The 20,275-nt window shown below is 37.1% G+C and overlaps 1 protein-coding gene and 1 long non-coding RNA gene across 28 annotated transcripts in view; one reads left to right on the forward strand and one right to left on the reverse strand.

Moving 5' to 3' along the window:
* The window catches only part of LOC106968096 (keratinocyte proline-rich protein-like), a 177,101-nt gene extending 157,479 nt beyond the window's left edge, over positions 1 to 19,622 (forward strand). For 19 of the 27 annotated variants that reach the window (XM_053204016.1, XM_053204055.1, XM_053204040.1 and 16 more), the window contains 2 exons: positions 3,062 to 3,134; positions 11,380 to 19,622. In XM_053204016.1, coding sequence (XP_053059991.1) covers positions 12,919 to 13,830 — 912 coding nt within the window. In that variant the 5' untranslated portion in view covers positions 3,062 to 3,134; positions 11,380 to 12,918 and the 3' untranslated portion in view covers positions 13,831 to 19,622. The remainder of the gene's footprint in view (positions 1 to 3,061; positions 3,135 to 11,379) is intronic. The other 8 variants (XM_053204058.1, XM_053204047.1, XM_053204005.1 and 5 more) reach the window with 1 other exon arrangement.
* LOC128311946 (uncharacterized) lies at positions 473 to 18,038 on the reverse strand. The gene is made up of 3 exons (XR_008290694.1): positions 17,264 to 18,038; positions 14,377 to 14,486; positions 473 to 14,250 (listed from the first exon to the last, which is right to left on the reverse strand). It is a non-coding gene; the product is annotated as an uncharacterized LOC128311946 (long non-coding RNA).
* Positions 19,623 to 20,275: the final 653 nt, after the last annotated feature.

The raw sequence follows: 20,275 nt of genomic DNA on the forward strand, positions 1-20,275 counted from the left end.
ATTTTATACTGTTATATTACTGGAACATTTTGTAAGTGCTCAAAGAATTTGGTCAGGACATTTCTTAATATGAGAATTTAAAAATTCCTTGTGTCATAGACGAATGAGAAAATTTTAATAATGGTCCATAGGATAATCACATATCACACACTATCACACACACACACACACACACACACACACACACACGCATGCACATAAGATCTAAAATTCTTGTTTTATGCCTTTTATAAAATGAAGCTATTTCTCCTTGCTTCTAAACTGGGACACAATTTAATGCCAAAATAAAATTGGGGCAGCTGCTGAAAATACCACAATAACAACATTACCACATAATAATAATAATAATAATAATAATACCAACACAATGATAATAACTTAAATCAAGAGAAGAGTTTAAGTCCTGAGAAAGTTCTATTCAAGACATACTATCATGATTATAAAGTTATTAGCAGGAAGAGTACTATTAAAAAGTATTATATAATACTAATAAGGGTCTATGTAAGGAAGTTTAAAACATTTCCCAAATGTTACAGAATTTGCCAGTCAGGTAAAGTTCTGATTTTTAATTTAAAATATCTGCTATAATTGATAATAATAACTTGTTACTATAAATCTACAACAGAACTTAAGTGATTTGGATCAGTGTTGCAAGAACCTGACTTGAATCAATAGAAAGGAGTGCTTCTCAAATTCTAGCAGGCATCAGAATCAGGCTTGTTAAAACACAGATTAGGAACCCCACCTCCAGAGTTTTAGATTCATTGGACGCATAATGCCAACCGAGAATCTGCATTTGTAAGAAGTTCCCAGGTGAGGCTAGGTGACTGATCAAGGGACCACATTTTGACAACCACTGATTTAAACGGTAGCATAGTACTTTTAGCACTTTCTTTGATAAAGCTATTATCATGTTCTCAAAAGACATTTATTGACTCTGGAACCTATTATTATTAATGGATTTGGGAATTAGAGATATTCACTATCATTTTACAGTTACTAAAATAAATTTTATGATAACCATAAATACACTAATAATTTTTGCTAGGATATAATTTTGTGTAATTATAAATGTGTTACAATAATATAGGAATAGTAATAGAGTAACTTGCTTTGAGGTGAAAATATGTGTATTTTATTCTTTTCCTATCGAGTACTTCCTTGGTCTATTAAGTTTTGAAAAAGTGTCTATATTCTGAGGGGAAAAAAAACAGTAAATCCATTTCTATAGAGGATTATTATTATTATATCTGTGATTGTAAGTGTCTTCTGGTGAATGGAGACAATAGTAATAGCTTCTAGCAACAGTCATATTTACACTATTTAATATTTGCTCTATTAACCACAATCTAGTAAGTTACTTGAAAGGAGGATATTGTTTTACATTCTTTTGAATTCCCCACAGAGCTCCTAAGAACCTGAATTGTGAGCTGTCCTATAGGGCGTGAATGCTTTCAGGGCAATATAACTCTAACATTTAGAAGAATTCCAGGAACATAGTAGGGGCTTAATAAATATTGACAGACCTGAATACTTCATGAATAGTACATGCATAATAGATATTCACTGATTTATTCTGAAAGACATCCTACCTCTTGAACATATAAGCTGCTTGATCTCAGCATGTTTGTCAGATACTATAAAATGAAAAGTGGAGAGGTCTAAATATCCTTGCATTGAGCCAGGTAACTTTGTTAGTGTTAGATTGACTTTAGGTTACTAATTTTGCCCATGTCTGTAGTACAGGCATGAAAATAAAAACATGTTTCTACATTTTAAAAAGTTTTGTTTTTAATAATATAGATATGACTTTGTACACATAAAATATATACTTAAAATGCATGTATCATCGTTACTTGTAGTATAAGCTACAGGCTTAATGAGACTAGAATGGTAACACACAGATTTCATTCTGTTTATGGTCGTGAAAAAAGGTTTTATAACCTAGTAGTAGGACTTCTGAGGCTTAAATAGACCTGTGTATTGCCCCTAAAATGTTAATCTGATTTCTGCCCCTAAAGTATATTATCTTTGTTTTTTCATCAGTTCTGAGAATCGTAGCCTAAAATGTGCAGGGGTGATAGGCTGTATACATTGAGTGGACAATTGCATCATTATAAAGGCAGGATAAGCATGAATATCAATGACAAAAAAGTTATGAAGGAGTCCCCTCCTTCTCTCACCGATTGGTAACCTAAAAGGCCAGGAAAAAAAATTATAGCATATAGGATGTGTGTTAGGGGAGAAATTGCAGAAAGACTTGATAAACCCAAATGTCTTGATAGAGCTGAATTTTTTCTAACACAGTATGAAAAACCACTAAAGACAAAATAGTTTTTAATAACAGAAGTCATTTAAGGCCTTAAAAAAAAAGAAAAAGTACTGCTCTGCATCTGTTTTTAATTGACACCCACTATACCAGTCCCTGAGACACTATAGTGAGGTCTGCTGGCTGTGTCTCCCCCCCACCCCCCACCTGATTCCATAAGGATGCGCAGCCCACACTAACAAGCCAGCAGTGCTGCTTCTGGAAAATATCCTTTACTAACGTCAAAGGAAGAACAGGGTGGAACAGAACTGTAATGGTGCTTAACACGAAAGACTGCCTTTCTGCTTCCTTCTCCCTTTCCTCATAAACTGAATGAACTGTTGTTATAAGACAACATACTGCTGAGTTAATGTAACTTAAAAATTTACAGCAGGTTGTATGCCTGGAAGCACATTATGAGGCCACCTGTAGGCATCTAATTCCACTGAAAATAATAAATAATTGTGGAGAATTCCTCAGAGTCTAGAGGAGAGTGGATAAGAATCCTGTTGCTGGTTCACTCCAACAAGGATTCTGTTGTGGAGGAGGATTAGAGAATTGCACTCTCTCCAACAAATATGAGTAATCCTTCTCCCCACAAAAGAGTCTGCTAAATGCAACACCAGACACCTGGGTGCCAAATCTACACAGCCATTTCTTGGGTACTTTTGATAATCCAGCAGCAGAAATGGCCACATGGCAATTGCTTAATATAGCACATTGATCCATTTAAGAATGCTTTTTTTTTTACAGTAAAGAAAGCTATTTTGTTTGTCTCTGCATCCTGTTTATCTCTTCGAAGCCTCTTCCTCATATTTTGGCAAAAGTAAGTGACAGTAAGAATGTCCCTGATAGGATTCTAAGCTTTTTTATTTGGGAGAAATTAATATGTGTATTTTAGCAATGCTCAGCAACCTTGACCTTTTTCAAGTGGAAGGTAAAATTAATTTACTTCAGAGCTGCCTTAAAGAAAAAAAAATTGTTACTATGCTTTTGCCACAAGGTAGGTGGATTTAGTACTTATCCTGTAACTACCAGAGTATATATATCATTTATTTCAGGTCATATTCTGCTATAAGATCAGTGAAATTTTACACGTATGTGCATGAACTTTTATCAAGTAGATTCCTGAAGCTAGCCTTATTTTTGTTCAGTTGGGTTATAAATTACCCATAAGCTTTATTAATCCTTAGTCTTAGAAGCATTGCAGATACTGTTTGGATTTCAAATCTATAACAAACTTTCTCCACCATGATCCCATGGCTTTGATTTAAGAAAACTACATTTAAATAATCATTTAAATGTTGAGGATTGGATTCCTGGTGGTACTCAGGTTGACATTTCCTTTCTGTTTGTACTACACGAAGGGTTAATAAGGTTTGCGTAACCTTATTCTTTGACGGCTTTTCGGCAGAGTATTTCAGGATTGCTGCCAAAACAGATTTTAACCCTTTTAATAATGCTCATAATAACCACATTGTGCAGAGCACAGCGCATACTGCCCATAAGGCAATATAGCTCTGGACACAGTTTGATCTGATATCCAATCAAGAAAAGGTTCTTTGAGATACTTGCCATTTTGGTTGCTATGGTGAGTTTCATATTTTGTGGAAACCACTGCTAGATATCTTAAAATAGACCTTTGCCAAGAAAAACACTGGTCCAGTGGCATATGCTGGCAGAGCATTGCAAGGTTGCTCAAATTCCCTTCCTTTGTTTTTCCCTCTCCCCCCTGGGGCAACTGCTCCAAGCATCAGCCCACTAGTCTGGCAGGCTGAGAATCCAGAAACTTGCTGCTAATTACAATGTTGACAATTCCCAACCTGTTTACTGGCGCCAGCAATCAAACTGCATCCTCTTGAGTGAACCAAAAAGCACTTGCTGGCTTTAGCTTCCTGAGGTTCCAAGCTGGCTCTATTAATTACTGTTAACTTAAAACTGTATGTTGTACAGAAGAAGCTTAATTAGCTGGTTTGAGGATTAAAATCTATCCTTTACAAATTTTAAAGCCTTCTGTTCTTGACCAAATTATAGGAATCCATAAAACATCTTTCCTTGAACAAAATGCTGATTATTTAAGTATTACTTCCCTGAATCAATTTTGCCACTGTATTACCTTCAATCCAGCACCAAAGTAGATCAGAAAATGATCTCTCTCTCTCTCTCTCTCTCTCTTCCCCCTCACCACTTCTCTTATTTCTTACAGTTGTATCTACATTTTATTTTTTTTGAAATTGAGTAATAATGAGTATAATTACTTATGGTTGTAGTTTATAATTAAAGAAAAGGGAAAACCTTTTGATGGGGACAAGGTAGTCAAAAGATATCATTTTGTCTTGGTAAATTTTAAAACAATGATAGCTACACCATTTTTTCAAGTAAACGCTTACTGCTGTGATAGAGCTCTGATTTGGGAGCTTTTGTCTTTCAAGTATAAGAAGTACATTTCTTTGATAAGTTGGGTGACCACAGCAAGAAATCACTCTCTTGGCATCCTAAATGAGTAACACCATAGGTAACACAGATGTATCAGTGGATGACCACCATACAATCTGCATAAATAGCACAACAGCAGTGGACAAGGTTTTAGTATAAAACTGAGAATTTTATTTTGATTTTGCTCCAAGAGTCAGTCTGTCTTTATTTAATAAGACAGCTTTGAATATTTAAAAATGGAATAAAAGCATAAATACAATTTTAATTTATACATTAAAATGTGATTTTATTAATGTTCTTTGATGTGAGCACATCATTGGGTCAGCATTTGGTAATCTCATTTTTAATTTTCCATTGAATATACTTCATGACAAATACTTGTCATTCTAATTTCTGAGCCAATACTTTCATTTGGAAGCTTATTAAATTGAGTTAATGTAATTTATATTAAAATTTTCTTTGTTTTACTAAAATATTTGCAACTTGGTTAAAGATCAAGCTATTCCTTTAACTATGATTTCTATGATTTCTACATTATTAATTTGGCCTATAAAATCTTTCTAGGTTTTGAAAAATATATACATAAGAATAAGCACACTAAGACCTTTGGAATCTATTGGCACATTCACATCTATATATACAATATTTAAGCTTGAAAAAGGTTAAATCAGATGAATAACTGACTAGTATGAAGAATGTAAGAATTATTGCCAGATACCAGGAAGAGTAGAGTTGGAAGAAAAACTCCAATATTGAAGTTTTAGTGTGATGTATTAGAAAGAAAACATCCAAAGAGGACTTAGAAAATGGGTTTCAAATATTATTTGGGTATCCATGGGGAAGTTACTTAGATTCTCTGTGTTGTGAAAATATCATGTATAAAACATGGATGTAGGACCAGACACCAAATAACTGGATTTGAGATAGAAAGTAACCATAACAACTAAAAATCATATGAATTTACTATGGGCTTATAAGACTCACAAAATTTTGTATTCTGTGTGGATAATAGACTGGAAAATAATTCTATCAAAAGATAACAAATGATCAAGTGGAAATGCTGTGTCTTTGGTTACACAGGCTGAGCCAGAGAAGAACAAGCATGTCAATCTCCTATATCATTGCCATGGTTAATTAACAAATACCCTCATCCCTAAAATGTAATCAATTGCAGTGAATAGGAAAATCCAAATTCTGCATTTTATATTGAGAGATAGTGCTAATACACTCTTAAATAAATTCCCCTAGGTTACTTTATTTCTAAAGTACAGTTTCAAATATAACATACATTTTCCATAGAAAAATGGATGAAAAGACTGTCTCTTTTAAGCCATGTGCCTCTTAGGCTTAATTTTCCATAAGTTTGTCTTTTCAAGACTGATGGCTTTCCTTTGACTTGTGAAACATCCAGAGTCCATTCCTTTCTCGGTTTTCTACCTATAAACTATGCCTATTTTACACAGACACTATTTCTATTTTAATTGATTCACACCTCTATACCGGCACATGACTTTTGATCTAAGTAAAAGCAAGAAGATTTGAATACTATGAAAGCATTCCTACTGTATAGATACACTATATAAAGCCAATATTGTCAACTTCCCATCACAAGCTACTAGATCTGCCAATAAAATAGCCAACAATAATTTCATTATGGTTTCTTTAACACATCACCATAACTGCACAATCCTCTCCATGGTCCACATCCTTAATATTGTTACTTGCTATCATTGTCCCTTGTCTCTTGTCCAATTCAATTGTTATCTGCACAAATTGTCAGATCTAAATGTGAAACTGTCTCAAAAATTTAGCATCAACCCTGATTTTTAATATAGTAGCCACAACTAACAAAAACCTGTTTCTTTCAGTGTAAAGAATCCTTATATTTTGACTCCGTCCTAATACCTAGTATTAAACACTCTCAAAGTTGTTTTGGACAACCACATCCAGCAACTGAAAGGAATATGAGATATCTTAATAAAAATATAATGAATAGTTTCCAAACTTTGCATTTCTACCATGAGAAATCTTTTTGAAATCAAATGCTTTTGAAAACTTTATACAAATTTGTATTGAACCTATTCTCAAATTCTCAAATGGATGTAAAGTATCATATCCATCACTAAACTGTAGATGAAACATATGTAAATTATCTGAATAAAGTTATAGCTGACAAGCCATATTATTTTAATTTTTAGAGAATGGGTATATTATTTTGTGGTTATAAGGTCAACTTGTATTAACTATACTTGGAACACCCAAGAGAGTAACACCTTTCAAATAAAACTATAATTTAATTTTGCTTGTAACTTAAATTTGCCTTGCTAATAAGTATTGAAAAAATACTGTATAATCCTTACCATTGGAAATATATCTATCACAGTAATTATTATATTGGCTAAAATGATTTTCAGTTGATTATTTGTTAAAAATTTATGAATTCTTACAAGTACTTATACATTTAATATTAAATAAAATATATTAGGTAGCATATTTACATCAAAAATCACATGGAATAAAATAATTCCAGATTAAACAGTTACTTATAGTTCCAAAAAGAATAGCACCTTTAAAAAAATGTTCTCTTAGATTGTTCAATTATTTAGAAGCTGTATCTGATAATCAGAGAAAATGAGTTTTCTATCTTAAAAAAAAGAATAAGTGCACTATTCATAAGCAATATTGGGAATTAACGATTTACATTAAGTTAAACTTAAATATATGCAATTCAACAGCCATTTTATGGATTAGCTACTTTTAAAAAGATATTAACTATAGGGAAAACTGTAAAATTCTACATTAACATATCCTGAAATAATAATATTCTTTTACTAAATTAATGATATTTTTGAACACCTATCATGTGCCAGATATGGGACCAGGTATTTTAAAAAGCTTTAGCACTGCTATGCTATTTCAGAATTAAATATCCCACACAGATACTAGCTCTTGTTTTAGAATGCAAATAATAATAATAATTTCCCCACTCCTCTAAAAATCATAATTAAACTTAATAGCATAAACATTTACACACAGAACAAACATTTTAAAAGGCCCAGTGCTTATTCTTCATGAACTACAATTATATACATTGACTTTGAAAAGAGTTATTTGCGATTTGGTCTTTTTAAGTTGAAATGTTTCTGAGGTGGATCCCTGGTTTAGAGAGCCTCAGATACATTACACATATAGCGAATACATGCATTTTCACAATAACACACTAGGATGAATCTGTAAGTCATTCTTTGGGGATTTTCTTTCCTGCCAAAACTTCAAATAGAAACTGAATGGCAAAGAAGTGACAAATATGTTTCCATGTATTTCATGTTTTAAAAATTTAAGTAAAAACCTTGAAGACCATTTTCCTGTTTGCTATCAAGATAAAATATGCTGGTGGGTGCATTTGAAAGATTTGTCTTTTTTAAAGCTTCTTTCTTAGTTGTGCTATTGATTTGCACACCATCCACATATAAAATGAAGAGAAGAATTTAGCAGGCCCCCCCCCCCCCCAGCAAAAGGCTTTCTTTTAAATGGAGTCCATAGCAGGTAGAAGGACCTTGAGAGACTATAAATCTAGCCCTCCTTGTTGTGCATGAGACACCGAGGGCCAGGCAAGCTTTGTGGTTTGTCCATTGTCATCATTCACAACTGACCCTGTACTCAAAATCAGATTTTCCAGCTTTTATTCCAAAGTTCTTTTCACCTCAAGCATCATATAACAGAGGAAAAAATGAGATTTGAGGTTTTTCCATAGAACTGCCTCAATTCTGTAATTTGCTTTGTCTTTGTAAACACTTACAAAGCCTCTTTAAAAGAGTAAATAAATTGTGCATGAAACTGGACCCATAGTAAGCATTTTAAAATTTAATTCCCCTGTAGTTGTGCATAAAACAATCCAAAATATTTAGAAGTCTTACCCTAATATATTTCTGTTACAAAAGAAAATATTTTGCATGCATGTTTCTCAGAGTATCAGTTATGACATTCATTTATTCATTCATTCTTCTTAGATTCCAAAAATAAATGGAATGTTTGGTAGATATACAGAAACTATCTTAAATAAGTAACTTTAGTTGATCTTGGGACTTGTTTGAACTAATCCATGAAATTGGCCACATTTTGCTCACAAATATAAAAATAGACCTCAAACAATTACTTTTCCCTCAGGTATTTGGACATAAATTTAAAGAAACAAAAAATTTCAAGAGTATCAATTTTCCAATTAAATTATATCATTGTTACAAAAATATTTTTTGGAAACAATGTCTCCTAAGAGCACATATTTAATTCAAGTTTTAAAAAAGACACTATTTTCAAATTATGCAATTATGCCACTATTGTAATATAATTTGTCAACTTTTTAAAAACTGTATTATGATATTAACTGTATATTAACCAAGAACATAGTATTAGTAAATAGATTATGGCGATATATGTAGTTTTTAGTGTGAAATTTAACTGAGATTCGGTACTAATTTGAAGCTAATAAAATAAATAGAGTAAACCTTATTTAAAATCCTTTGAATGTTATAAAGTTTATAGTTTATTCTTAGGGGTTTTTTTGTTTTTGTTTTTTAACTTTTGGTTCTAGCTGTAGGTAGTAGGTGTGTAAATTTGCAGACAGTGTGCATGTCACCGAGCCTCAAAAGGTATTTCCACAAACACAGCAAATGAAAATCTTTGTCTTTGCACTTATAGAGCTAGTAAAATATTTTTTGTTGATTTTGAAGACTGTCTTACATAGCTCTCATTATTAATCAGAATATAATTGAACTCAGAACTCAAAAGATTTGGGTATTCATATATTTTTAATCTGGGCAACAATACAAATATTAGAGATCCATTGGTTCTGTTGTTAAACTACACTTAACAAACTCAACTAATCACCAGGTACTAAATATAGTTCAAGAAACTTAGAATTTCACAATATCTGTTTTTTAACCGATAATTTTTGGATGATTGCAATGTTTTTTCAATTAAAAAGCTTATACATTCACACAGTGTTTTATAGATTGAAATTGAAGAATTATAAGTCATTTAAAATATAAGTGTCAAGAGAAAAATCTCAAAACATTTTTTTAAAAATTATACTATAAAACTTTTTGCTTAAAAGCTATTTAGCATTTATGTTAATAAGTGTATAGCAACCAATAACTAAATGTGATAGCTAAATACAATAATAAAAAAGTTTTGAAGTATTCTATCACTAATATGTTTTATTTTTAATTAAAAATGTTTATTACCAAAATAAATGTACCTTCATATGTGCAGATTACACTACTCTCTAACAGTGTAAAATCATCGTTCTGTCATTTCTATGGTATTATGGCCACTAAAACTGTATTATTAAAAAGTTGGTGAATAATTGTGACGGTCTTATACTGTCTTCTATATCTTTAGACCTTCTCCTGTATCTTACATAAAAACACAAAATTTTCCTCAATATATACCTAGACAAAAAAGTCTATTTTTATTTTTGAAAAATTACCATTACTGATGTGCAATATAATAAAAACAAAAATGTTTGTATAGTTTATGGAATTTTCTTTCCATCAAAATGCTACTTCCTCATTGCTCTCCTTTACCTGGACATTCATTGACAGTTCTTTTCTGGTTCTAGATTGGCACTGCTGTGACACCAAGAACCATATCATTCTAAAGCAAACAGTGGACTTGGGGAGAAATCCTGGTTCCAGGACATGATTATTTATTTAAAAATGTACTTGTCCAGAATCATCTGCCTAATACACATACATACATATGTGTGTGTGTATGTGTGTGTGTATTCATGATTAAACAGTGTAATATTCACATAGAGGTTGGCATGATCCTCAAGGGATCTTTAATCATGAATACCACCACTCCCTGCAGGTCTATTCAAGCAACAGTATCAGAACACAATTCACAGACACAAGGAATAAAATCAGTAAATTGTTTGTAAAACGGTTTCCATCAAACTCCTTACCTGAGACTCAGTAGTAAACCATTAACCAAGATCATGTATTTTACACCTACTAATGAATATCACAGTATAAATGTGAGTGTTCACAGACAGTATACAAATCTCAATGGGAAACCTAAAATCTTCCACCTCTAAGCCAGAAACTGTGTTCATAAAATTTTGAGTACATAGGTGGAGATAACTAAAGTAAAAATAGTAGTAAAAAAAGGAAATTTTCATAAGTTTTCTCCCTCCCCCTCCATTGTGCCCTATGTATTACTATCAAAGAATAGTCTAAGCTGTATCCATATGCTTTTCTCAGGTAGAAATTCTATCACTTTTGTAAAGCAAACCAAATTTTAGAAAAACGTTGTATATCCTTCTAGTATTTGGACATCAACTGAAAATCCAGGTATTATAATTTCTTAAAATCACTTGGATCTAGCTTGAAAAACACACACAATCACTTTGCACTTCTTTAATCTTGTCTATGAATACTGACAGGGCAAAAGTGACAACCAGCTTGTAGTGATATACTTTCAAATTCTCTTTTCTGAGGAAAACAAGTTGACTGTAATAAAACAATTAACTACAGCAATTTCAACTGAATAAAGTTTTGGGCCTTCCCCCCTTATCTATAAAGGCCCAATTTAGTTTTTAAAAAATGTTTTATTTTCTTTTCAAATTTAAATAGGAACCAGCTCAGTCAGACTGACACCTAATGGAAACTTTTATAAGAAGATAATTCTGCAAAGGAAAGAGAGCAATGAGATAAGTATTGAAACCACTTGAACCAAGAAAATCAAATACTTGTTGTTGACCATGAGATGAGTAGAGGTTTCCTTTAGATTTCATCACTAACATTTACAATTATTCCACTTAAAAAAGTATTATTCATTTATGAAGCAAATGCAATCATAAGCTAAAGTCCCACTGGCAAAGAACTGAATGAAATAGCTTGTTTTTAAAAGTTCTTCCTCAGTCTCTCAACGAATGCCAGAGTATTACCTTTCATTTCCGGAAAACTCTATCACTAGGCCCCCAGCTTCCTTTCTTTCAAATCTTATACACTTACTAGTCAACCAGCAGCATGAGGCTAACTTTCCAAAGATCACCTAGTTACTAGATTATGTGGCTCTCTACTTTCCCAATTTCCCAATAAAACAATGCCACCAGCAGACATATTGAATTTTGTTGAATACATAACAAGCCCTTAATCACCAACTGGTGTATCCCTATGGAAAGAGGATAATTCATGGAACAATGAAGGGAAGAACAGTAGTCACACATTCTCTTGCTAGTGAGAGAATGTCGAGTGCAGAGATACCATATTTGTGCTTTCTTTTCTACTTCAATTCCTTCCTTAAAGGGACTTGCCCTGGGAGCTTCTCAGAAGGTCCCCACTCATTTTCCTCGCAAACAACTTTCCCTGAGCTCAAAAGCTGTGAGTGTAGATACCCCGCGAGTAACTGTGGGATCAGACGCGGTGTAGTGGAAATAGGGTCAGGAGAGGAGTGGCGCCTTGTACCCCTCACTAGGAATCCAAAGTACTAAAAGAAACGCAAAGCTCTACATGGGAAAGCATGCGAGTGTGCCTGCCTTCTTCGAAGCACCTCGCTCTCCAGGGCTCAGAGCTGCCCTTGTTGGCAAGAACTCAGTGCGGGTACGTGCACGTCGCGCCCAGGAAAGGCGTCCTCCAAAGGGAAAAGGTGTCTGGGGCGTAGCTTAGCTTAGAGCTGGTCTGGGAACGCCGCGCGAGAGAGCGTCGCAGGCTTCCCATTTTGTTGTTTTTGTTTGTTTTCTCCTGCAGCTTCGACTTCTCAGAAATTCAGTCTTCGCATCCCTTGCACCACCGACGGCACCACGCAGGGAGGAAACCTGGATTTAGAGTCCCAGCAGGCTCTTGCTGACCCTAGTGGAACCTTCTGGCCGCCAGTGCATTCTTGTCCCCAGCATTTTCTCCTCCTACCTTTGAAGTGCCACGACCGGGAGGGCCCTGGCGCCTCGCAAGGAGGAAAGGAGAGGTGCAGAGCTGCGTGGTCCGCTGCCGGCAAGAGCTGGGAGCTCCAGCCTCCTCGACCCTCCTCCTCCTGTATGGTGGATCAACTCTCCCAGCTCCATCTTGGGCATCTCAACTCCTGCCATATCCGGTTGTCCCCGGGAGTGTCTGGGCGTGCTTGGGGGGGGATCGGTGGGTAGTTGCTTGCTCTTCACTAGGAGGGGGCACATCCGTATGGTTTTATCGTCCATTAGTATTCGAAACAAACAAACAAAACTGCAAGTGGTAAAAGGGAAAGGCTCGCTCTTCCTCTCGTCCCTTCGCAGCAGACCTGAGAGGGGGAACATGCCTTGGGTTTGTTGGTGTTTGAGACTCGTCCTAAAAGCAGAGGCAGGGAAGACAGCGCTGAAGAGGTGTCCCAAAGAAACTGGACGGCTGAACAGTCACTGCCTGCCCCAACCACTTTCAGGAAGGTTCCAGCTCTGTGCCACACCGCAACCAATCCGCTTCTCATTCTGTTTCTCCACCCCTTCGCGGAGAATCCGCAAAGAAAGTATGGGTCCCTCAGGAGACCCGCCACACGCTTCCAATCTGGAAGTTCTGCGCGGACCCAGGCCTCTGTCATTCTCCCCCCCTCCCCCCCCCCACTCCGCCCCACTCCCCCACCCCCAGTGCTCAGCCCGGGTCTCCACTTCTAGCTGCGCAGTGGCACCGCCGCGGGGGTGGGGCTCCGGCACCGCCCCAGGCCGGGATTCGCGAAGTCACGAGCTTCCGCAGCTTGCGGGGGCACCTTCGCCCACGGACACGCCCTTTCTGCGGAGGCAGCCCCTAGCGACCCTCTGCGGAGCTCCTGCTTCTCGCTCGCGAAGCTGCCAAACTGCTCAAGGCCTTTCAGTCATTCCCAACTTTAGAGGCTCGCTCAGTCCCCGTCTCTCCCCCAAGCCACACCCCAGCGAGGAGAGGAAAAGAGCAGGCCGGGGACGCCAAAACTCCGCGCAGGCTCCGCTGAGCAGACACCCATCCTTTCCCCGCCCCTCCCCTCCTCCTGGACCCCCGCGCCCCTGTGCGGACCCATTCTACAGCCCCAGTCACCAGAGGCAGGGCGCGCAGAGCCTTTCTGGTGGGATGTGTCTACTAATCAACTAACACGCGACCCAGAGCGAAAACAACGAGGAAAGGAAAAGATCAAAAAAGTGCTACCTTGGCAACCACAGGCGTTTAGAGGCCAGCTGGTGGGCTGAAGGGGCGGCCGCTGCCCGCCTGCCGCTGGTACTCTCCTCGACTACGCGTATTCTTAAGCAATAACAACGTAATCCGTATTATCCACCCAAGAATACCCGTCACCGAAGAGAGTCAGAGGACCAAGCTGCTGCTGCCGCTGCTACCGCTGCCGCTGCTACTGCCGCCGCCGCCACCAGAACTCTTGCTGCTGAGCCCGCCCCTGGCTGGGGCTGGGCTGAGCTTGACCGGGACCATAAATCCATAACTCGATTTCCCTAAAGAAGGATCCAAAGCTGTGCTCTGCTGCTTCCTGCCCAAATCCAAATGGCTGCTCTATTTCCAATTCTGAAAGACAAATCACAAAACCAAGCACTTAATACAGGAGAAGAGTGCTCTCTTCCCAGTGAGGAAGGAGGATGTGGGAAGGCTCTTTGGGCACGGAGTGGGCGTGACAAGTAACCTTTAGTTTACCTGGTGCTCTCCCAGTGCCTTCCTCTGGACTTGTTCTGCTCGGTACCCGCTCTGGTCTCGGCCAGCCCACTCTAGGTGCTTTGATTGAGTGTCATGGCAGCGAGAGAGCCCTGTAAGAGACATGCATAGTTAAGCACACAAATATTACAAATGTATTTGCCTAGACGGCTTTAAGAAGTGAGGCTCAAATAAAGATAGGGTCATGCATGGGTGAAATTTTCAGCAGTGTGTTTTGGAAATGCATTTTCTCAAGCCCAAGATCACAGAAAATAAACACCCATTCAATTTACTACTTGAAATCAAATACTTATAGATCTACAAAAATAGGCATCTCTCCTTTGAAGGCCTTACAGCTATACAACATAATGATTTTGAAGGGAAAAAAAGCTTCAAAGCACAAAATAATTAAACTCATTTTCCATAGTATCAGAATGCACGGAGTTGACAAGCTGGTAGAGTTTATGTGATTTAGGCATCGTTTTGTAGTACCCATGTGTAATTCCATAGCCCACCTTTTTAATATACAGTATAAATGCATTGCTGTGCAGTTGTTGTGAACACCTCTACAGAAAAGCCTTTGAGGCTGTCTTCATAAAAAATTATTTTAAGGAAAACAAAACAAAACAAAACAAAAACTCATTTGTAAAGTGACTGTAATTTTGGCTTTCAGAGAGAGATTCTTTGAAGATCAATATGGCTCTTACTGGAAAAGCTTTGTCTTAAGACCCTGCAATGAATATTCTGATAATAAGGGTTTATTGTTCACTAAATAAAATGGACAAGTGCAACGTCACTACCCAAGACATGTTGTAGCTCCATTAGAAAGTTCTCTATTTGTTTTTCCCTTTACTCTCAAATACATGGAAGTACATCCATGTGGTGGAATAGGGAGGGGATATGGAAACATGGCAATAGACATTATGATTCCTTAAATTATGTAAGTGCAAATAGCTCTTCATCAAGGAGTAATTATATAACAGAATCTCTCCCACTACCACAACTCATCTCAAACTGACCTGGTTGCAATTTAAGGCACTTAGTTTGTGCTTGATCTTACAATTTTTTCTTTAAATATATTACTTCTCCAGAGACACCAACTCATCATTTTCCTGACATGTTAAAGTAGAAAAACCAACATGAATTCTAGGTTTTATGAACAGTTGTTTAATATATAATATCTGGTGCCTAAAACAACTCGAAAGAAAAGGAGCATTGCCCAGTTAATAGCTAATTTTACAGTATTTTCAGATGACTCTTAAGTACACCTTTCACAAAAATACAGATGCCAATTAAACAAATAAATATTCACTATTTTCTGCCATTACCTAACATAGCTATAAAGTGGAGCTTTTCTCTGGGGGTGCTACAACCAAACACACGCACACACACACACACACACAAACACACACACACACACACACACACACACACACAGAAAGCTGACAGGTTCTCTTCAGCTTGAACTCCTAGAAACAAAAGCCCTTAGGGAAAGTAATGCAATAGTCTATGAGCAAAGTGTACATTTGCTCCTGAACTCTTCCATTTAAATCCCAACTAACATTAAAAGGAAAACAAGAAACACATTATATAGATACATTTTGATTTAGTAAATGGAACATTTTTTGAATTAAAGAGGATTATTAAGATGTATATACACCACACACATGCACACAAACACATATACATAATACATACATCCACAGCAATACATGGCATATCAGAATCACAGTATAAATACCCACACAGATTTTCAATGCTTCCTGAGTAATCTCCTTTAGTTTTGCTTCCTTACAATTGAAATAAAATACATGCACACACCGACTCACAGACTCACACGCTTTAAGAAACTAGAACAACGTAGTTGATAACGCTTTTTATCCAAGTAACCAGTGCCAGCCCTTTCTCTACCTACCCAAATGTTCCACCAGCTTCAGCACCTGGACGAGTGGACAGCTCAGCCCGGGCCGACTGCCGGCAGCACTCGCAGCAGAACTGACGCTCTGAGCTCTAACCAAAGCTCTCTCGTGCTTCAGCGGGGCAGCCTGACTTACGAGAACACCATTTCCTACGAGACCACTGCCGCTGGGTGCATATTCAATTCAAACCTCCTTAAGCTGTCGGATTTCCCCCACCCATCCACCCTCCTCCCTTCTCCACCCTCCACACAAAAACAGAAAAGGGAAAAAAGCCCAATACCACCAGGGCGTTTGTTGATCAACTTACACTTTGCTTTTGAATATTTAGATACCGCTAGCGGAGCAATAGCAACGGAGGCTTAGGTCCGCATTAAGTACCTTTGTTCATGGACTCCTGCAAGCCATGTTTATTAGAATCTACATTTCTCTAGCTCCCCAATAACTAGAGGTGTGTTTTGCGGGCAGGGGTTTTCAGCACCTTTTGATCTCCCAAGGCCACCGCGACTGACTGCCAGTCCCCACTACTTTCCCACCCTGTCCCCCACACTCCAACACCCATCCCAGTTAAACGCTTGGTAATTTGCAACCAAATATACAGAAAGAAACACGACAAAGCAATCGGTTTGAGGAAATAAGCCAATTAAGCTAAAGCAGAAATGCTTCTCTCTCTCTCCCCCTCCCCCTTGCCTCCCTCCCTCTTCCTCTCTCCTTCCCTCTCAAGTAGAAAGGGGGGAAACACCAAGGAGAGGGAAAAAATCGGGAGGAGGATGGTAGTCGACTCTTACAATCAATGGAAAAACACTATACACATCTTTACTGAATAATACTCTCCTCAGACAAAAAGAAACACATTTATCGATGTAAACATAGTCTCCCTCTTCCACACATCCTACATCCTGTACGTTTGCTGAGATTTGTCTTGCGGTATAGCAAAGTAACTGTCACAAATCCATCTCGATTGAAGTGCTTACCCTCTAAATCCAGGTTTCAAGCGGGACTCCAACCGTGTGTGGAAACCAGAGTCATCTGATGAGCGGTGAGGTAGGCTCTGGGCAGTGGGAGCTGCTTCCTTCGGAGTGCCGGGTTACAGTGTTAACAAGCCCTGGGAAGGGACCTCGGTGCCTCGCGCTGGCTGTGCCCCAGTGCCTTCGCGTGGTGGCGGCTTGCTCACGCTTCCAAGGAGTCCCAGGCGATAGCCTTCAGCTGATGCGAGCTTCCAGAAAGGAGTGGGGAAAGGAAAAAAAAAAATCATCTAATGCAATCAAATCGATCTGATCTACACCATCTGTCGCCTGCCACTATACACAAACGTTAAAATAGGAAAACGGAAAACACTGACAGCCCGAGAGGGTTGGTCTGCAAAGAGTTCATTTTTAGCAGAGCATAATTGGGTATGGTCGGCATACAGTTACAAAAGCTGCTGTTAACCATCCAGTAGTGGATCCCAAACATGCTAATGGTGGATTAATTGAGGAAGATCTGACGTGCAAGCTTCATAGTCTCTTATTCATGACTTCCCAATGGGAAAGGACCAATGCCTTGTGGGACTATGGTAACATACAGTCAAAAAGCTGCTAAGAAAATGGCTGTGTGTTCACAGCACCTCTCTCTGATAACAAACATATGTCGACTAAAACGGTTTAGTAGAATGGGGGGGGGTGTTGGAGAATAAAATTTTCTTTCTCGGTATAAGCAACTCCTATTTTCCTTCCTTAAAGAAAAGCAAAAAATAGATACCATATCTTTACCATAGTGGAGGGAAAAGGATGGTTTAAAAGGTTTTTATCAAAATTAAACTCCGCTATATAAAAGAAACGGAACATTCCTGTGCAGCAATTCTTAAAAAAAAATCTATTATCATTTTTTTCCTTACTGTGATCAAAGTAGATCCATAGCATGTGCAGTTTATAGAAACTCAGCCCAGTTAATCCCACCAGGATTGACTCGAGGTTGTTTAATGCCAGGTACCCTTTTGACTTCTTGAAATCAGGATGCCTCTTGGGCAAGACATTTTGCATTATTGAAAATTGACATAATGAATGTTAAGTGTGATTGCAGGGAGGAGATGGGGAGAGTTTTCTTTTTCAATTCTACAATTATTCCCTCCAGCCAAACCCCCTTTTGGTCTGTTTCCAGTCTCCTGATCAGCTGATGGGGGAGGTGGAGGGATTGGGGAAGGAGTGGTGATATGGGACAGCGGAGGGAGATTGTAGATTATCAATAGCCAATAAATTCAATTCTATCTGTAATAAAAATTATGATAATAAAAGAGATCACTTACTAATTATCCATCATGATATTTAAATATAAACTGGTTTTCAAAATTAATGTTTTATAAGGGGAAAGAAAATATATTTCAAACAATAGTGTAATGTTCCCCATCCCTTTGTAATTTTAAGATTAAAAAAGGAATAGAGAGCTTATTATCTAGATATGTGACATTCTTTCATTATAAATATCTAAATAGTCTACATTTCCTCTAATTTTGTCACCTATCTTAACATGGAAAACTGTACTCATTTTTTGCTCCCTTTGCTCCCTTTTTTGAGAACATAAATTACATATTTCATAGTAAACAGTTAGTGTTTAGGATAATTCTTGAGATAGCTGAATATGTCTACTGAAACTTTGATAATCTCTTTAAGAAAAAAAAAACCTAACAGTTATGAATTAGATTAGTTTAAAAATATAGCTTGAAGACAAATCAAACAATTTACCTGATCTTTTGTTTCAATATACATTAATTAAGCACTCTTTCCAACCTATACAACATTCCAGGGTCATAGTCAGAAATCCAAGACTAATAGCTCAGCAGCCTTTGTTGTCATTCGTGTCAAGCTATTGCCCCCTGCAGGTTAGGCTGAAAGTGCAGGCAGAATTTGGCCAAGTCTTCGGGAAATCGATGGTAGTCATGTTATTTATTCTCTCCCAATATTTGAGTCAACTTTCTAACTTTGTTTACATTATAAACTATTTATTTAGAGACATCCAGTAAAATCACAAAAGAATGGGATTTAAAGATAAGTGATTAAAGTTTTCCTTCTGAGAATTTTGCTGAGTGGAACAGACCATCATCCACTTTATTGTCACATAGGAAGTACTTTGATGCGCTTAGCACAGTTTCTTCATCTTCTCTTTTTCTTTTTGCACAAGATCCGGTACAATACAAAAATGAATGTAACAGAATTGGAATTATGATTTCTCAATAATAAATTATCTGGGACAATTTACTACTTGATGTCAGTGGGCTCTTTGTAGACCCAATGATGTGCATTCAAATCAAACTCATTCGGATTCTTCCTACTGCTGATATGACAGGGGACAATTACACTGTTTTCTGGATTATAAAATGAAACACTATTTAAACCTCCATGTTCCTGATGTCCCATCCTTTTCTACGATCAACCTTTTCAAACAAGGCACCTTGCCAAGATGAAATAAATTTATTGTTGACAGAATAGAAATTCAATTACATCAACTTTTCCACAGTATTAGAAAGTGGAGCATGTTCATGGGAATGGTTTCATGTTCTGGGAAGATTCTTTAGTATTTCATAAGTCACGATAAGGCTACTCACACTGAGTTGTGAAAAACTCTGCCATGTTATTTACCTGTTATTTAAATACAGATCTCATTGAACAATGGGATATCATTATGCAAAAGAGCATCAATTCTAATGCCAAATAAGCAATCAAATAAGAATCTTACCCATTCAAATGTTAGAAGTATTTTTTCTACATTGTGTTGAAGTAGTTAGAAACATAAAATGCCTTCTGGTATCTTAGAGCTACCTGAAATGTTCACAAAAGACTTAAATAAACAATAGTGCAGGGCTTTCTTGAAAGATTTTTTTTTTACCTTAACTATTGGTGCTTTTGCAGATCCTCCAGAATAGAAACATGGGATAAGAACTAGGGACGACTGTACCATATTGTAAACAAATCTAAAAACAAAACAGAGCAACCAATCAAAAAACCGAAAAC

Source organism: Acinonyx jubatus, chromosome C1 (assembly GCF_027475565.1).
Source record: "Acinonyx jubatus isolate Ajub_Pintada_27869175 chromosome C1, VMU_Ajub_asm_v1.0, whole genome shotgun sequence".
In the NCBI taxonomy this organism is placed as follows: domain Eukaryota; kingdom Metazoa; phylum Chordata; class Mammalia; order Carnivora; family Felidae; genus Acinonyx; species Acinonyx jubatus.